The following is a 2,923-nucleotide window of genomic DNA, read 5'->3' as shown; positions in this document are numbered from 1 at the left end:
AGGTCCTCTTGTTGTTGTAAGAGGAAAAACATTCCCCATACTTGTACGGGGAGTGCTGCTGGAGTGACAGTCCTTGACCGGATATACTACATATAGTAAGTCCGGGTGTTCCGGTAACATAGAACCGACTGTTTGAGGAACGCCACTTACATTTGTTAATATACTGCCCACATTGAAAATTTATAATTTTTTAAAAGCTATATCCCATCTGTGATAACCACAATCATGATCAACAGATTGAGATGGGCAGGTCACACATTGCGGGCTAACACGTGTTACCCACCTCAACAAATACGCTTCGGTAAATGCCACAGACAGAGAAGAAGGGACCGCCCGCCGCTTAAAACATTATAACTGGTTGTAGTACATAAGAATGCAATGCAATCTCTTAACCTGAAGGCGAGTTCCCAATTGGTCTATATCTGGAGTCCTTAGTTACCTAGCGAAAAGAAAAGTCCTCTTTTCATTAGCATTTATCAACAGCTCCCATTTGCTACCCATATTGTACGAACACATCCTTAAGTTATCGGGGTCCACATTTTGGCCGATATCTCGAGACCCTAGTCACGGAGCGGCATCAAAAATACTCTATACTATAGAATCATCAGCAGCTTCCATTTGCTACCCATATTGTACAAACACATCCTAGGGTTACCCGGGTTCACGTTTTGGCCTATTTCTCGAGACCCTGGTATCCGATTCTTAAAATTTCAAAACACAAACCATCTACTGAATAGTCCAAACAAAGCCTAAAAACTTGGTTTGGATAGGTGAGCCCGTTCTTGAGTTATAAGATATTTTACATATACACGCTTTAAAATTCACTTCACAGAAACTACTGTGAAACCGGCAGAAATATTTCCTTCACTGACATCATAACCTCATTGAAAAAAATGGAATCAGTTGTCATGATTCATTATTGAATTATGCTCAGTTGTAACTTGACTTGAATACGGAGAACACGAAAATAAAAATTTTAAATAATAATAAATTTTCAAAGGACAAAAAAAAAAAAAACAATTCGTGTGTTATTGTTTCAATAGTGTAAATAGTGAATTCCAGATGGGCAGATCGTTCACACGTAGCTGTGGAATTTTTTGTGGCGTAATGTTCAAGAACGCAAAATTGTTGCTGGCAAATAGGCAACTTATCGGTTGCACCTACACACAATTGTAAGTATTACTTATTTCATAGAAAAATCTAATTTCAATGAAAATTATATAACCCCCCTACCAAAGCATATCGTACCAGTTCGAATGTGTCTACATGAACTCGATATGGAAATCGCAATTCGCAACTTAATTTTTTCAAGTTTGTTTACTTCTCTTTGTAGCACAGCTGCCGGCAGAAACGTGAACTGTCCTCAACGAGACTTCTTCACTTTTAGTGATCTTACAAACAAGAATCGGGAATATGCCAAAAAGGAGTTAATTGGGTAGGCGTGCAAATGTGTATTGCATCCGCTATTACTCACTTAAGTTGGCGTTTCGCAAATTTGCAGATACTCGATGCAAGAAATGTATGATGTGGTCGCCGACGTATCGAACTATTATAAGTTTGTGCCATACGTGAAGAAATCACTCGTACACAGTAAGCGTAATGACGGCTTCAAGGCTGACTTAATTGTCGGTTTCCCACCGCTGAACGAAAGTTATACATCAAACGTTTCGCTTCAAAATCCTGTGCTGGTAAAATCTGTATGCACAGATGGAAGATTATTTAACTATTTGCGTAACAATTGGCGATTTAGTCCCGGTCTGAAGGATATTCCACAATCTTGTGTTGTGGATTTCAAAGTAGCTTTCGAATTCAAATCGCTGATACACAGCAATATTGCAAATATTTTTTTCGATTTAATTTGCGATCAAATGGACCATGCTTTTGTGGCGGAAGCTGAACGACGATATGGACCACCTTCAATTAAATCGCTTATATTATGGCGAAGATCTTGACCAAGACGCAATGAACAAGTTAAACATAAATAACTCCGTATTCAAGTACTTTTGTGTGATTGATTATTTTTATTTATATACTTTTATTATTATATTATATATTATATTATATATTATTATTATATATTGCAAAAATATCATTGTTAAACTTATACATACATTTGTACATAAGTGCATACATACATAAGTATATTTTTACTTATAGTTCACACGAGATCACACTATTTTGTACATAGCTTTACATGGTAATCATAAGCAAACAAGAAAAAAAGCCTCACCGACAGTACCCAGAGCTGAGGTGTGTATCTTTTTCAAACAAAATTACTCAAAGATAACAAATTTATTAAATTAGTGGTTAAGTCTATTGTAAATAAACATTTTAAAACAAGAAATAATAACCAAACTGTTACAGTTCCTTTTTGTGGTATAACAACCGTGCTTTTTTAAGTTCCTGGGTAAAATGTATGAGTGGATGGATGATATTAACTCTTAACGGCCGAGAGCTTTTTTGTAATACTCGCCAATAAGACGCCGGGGAAATTAGAGGTGAAATTCTGAAACGTTTATAAGAATGAAAACTTTAACTAAACATTAATCTGATTTATTTTGATATTAATTCAATATATTTACTTGATTTATAATTTTATGTGGTCAACAAACCAGGGATGTACAAAGTTGCAATTCTTTTCATGTCCCCGTAGCGGTCGTTAAGGGTTAACTTTCTTATCGGTAAACTATTAAAGCTATGAACGTGCAATACTTAACTACCGTTATTGCGATTTGAAAGACAGTTGGTTGTTCTAATGAAACACATTCAGACAGAACTTTTTCATTCAGTATCGAAGTTTATTTTCTTAGTCGATATGGGTCTTGCTGGACGAGCTTGCGAATTATTCTAAAAAAAAAAAAAAAAAAAAAATTTGTCAATTTTCAATATTTTTTAATAATCATTTGTTTTTAACTCGTTACGT

The 2,923-nt window shown here is 35.3% G+C and overlaps 1 protein-coding gene across 1 annotated transcript; it reads left to right on the top strand.

Annotated features, from left to right (window-relative positions):
• The first annotated feature begins 1,271 nt into the window (after positions 1–1,271).
• LOC128868156 (coenzyme Q-binding protein COQ10, mitochondrial-like) lies at positions 1,272–1,986 on the top strand. The gene has a single exon (XM_054109925.1). The coding sequence runs from the start codon at positions 1,509–1,511 to the stop codon at positions 1,950–1,952; it is 444 nt and encodes a 147-aa protein (XP_053965900.1). The 5' UTR covers positions 1,272–1,508; the 3' UTR covers positions 1,953–1,986.
• Positions 1,987–2,923: the final 937 nt, after the last annotated feature.

The sequence above is a fragment of the Anastrepha ludens genome, chromosome 6 (genome assembly GCF_028408465.1).
Source record: "Anastrepha ludens isolate Willacy chromosome 6, idAnaLude1.1, whole genome shotgun sequence".
Classification (NCBI taxonomy): domain Eukaryota; kingdom Metazoa; phylum Arthropoda; class Insecta; order Diptera; family Tephritidae; genus Anastrepha; species Anastrepha ludens.
Note: the sequence above shows the minus strand (reverse complement) of the source record. Positions and strands in the feature narration are given on the sequence as shown.

Bases quoted from the DNA above. Each gene is read 5' to 3' on its own strand.
- LOC128868156 (XM_054109925.1), top strand. From the start codon at position 1,509: ATGCAAGAAATGTATGATGTGGTCGCCGACGTATCGAACTATTATAAG.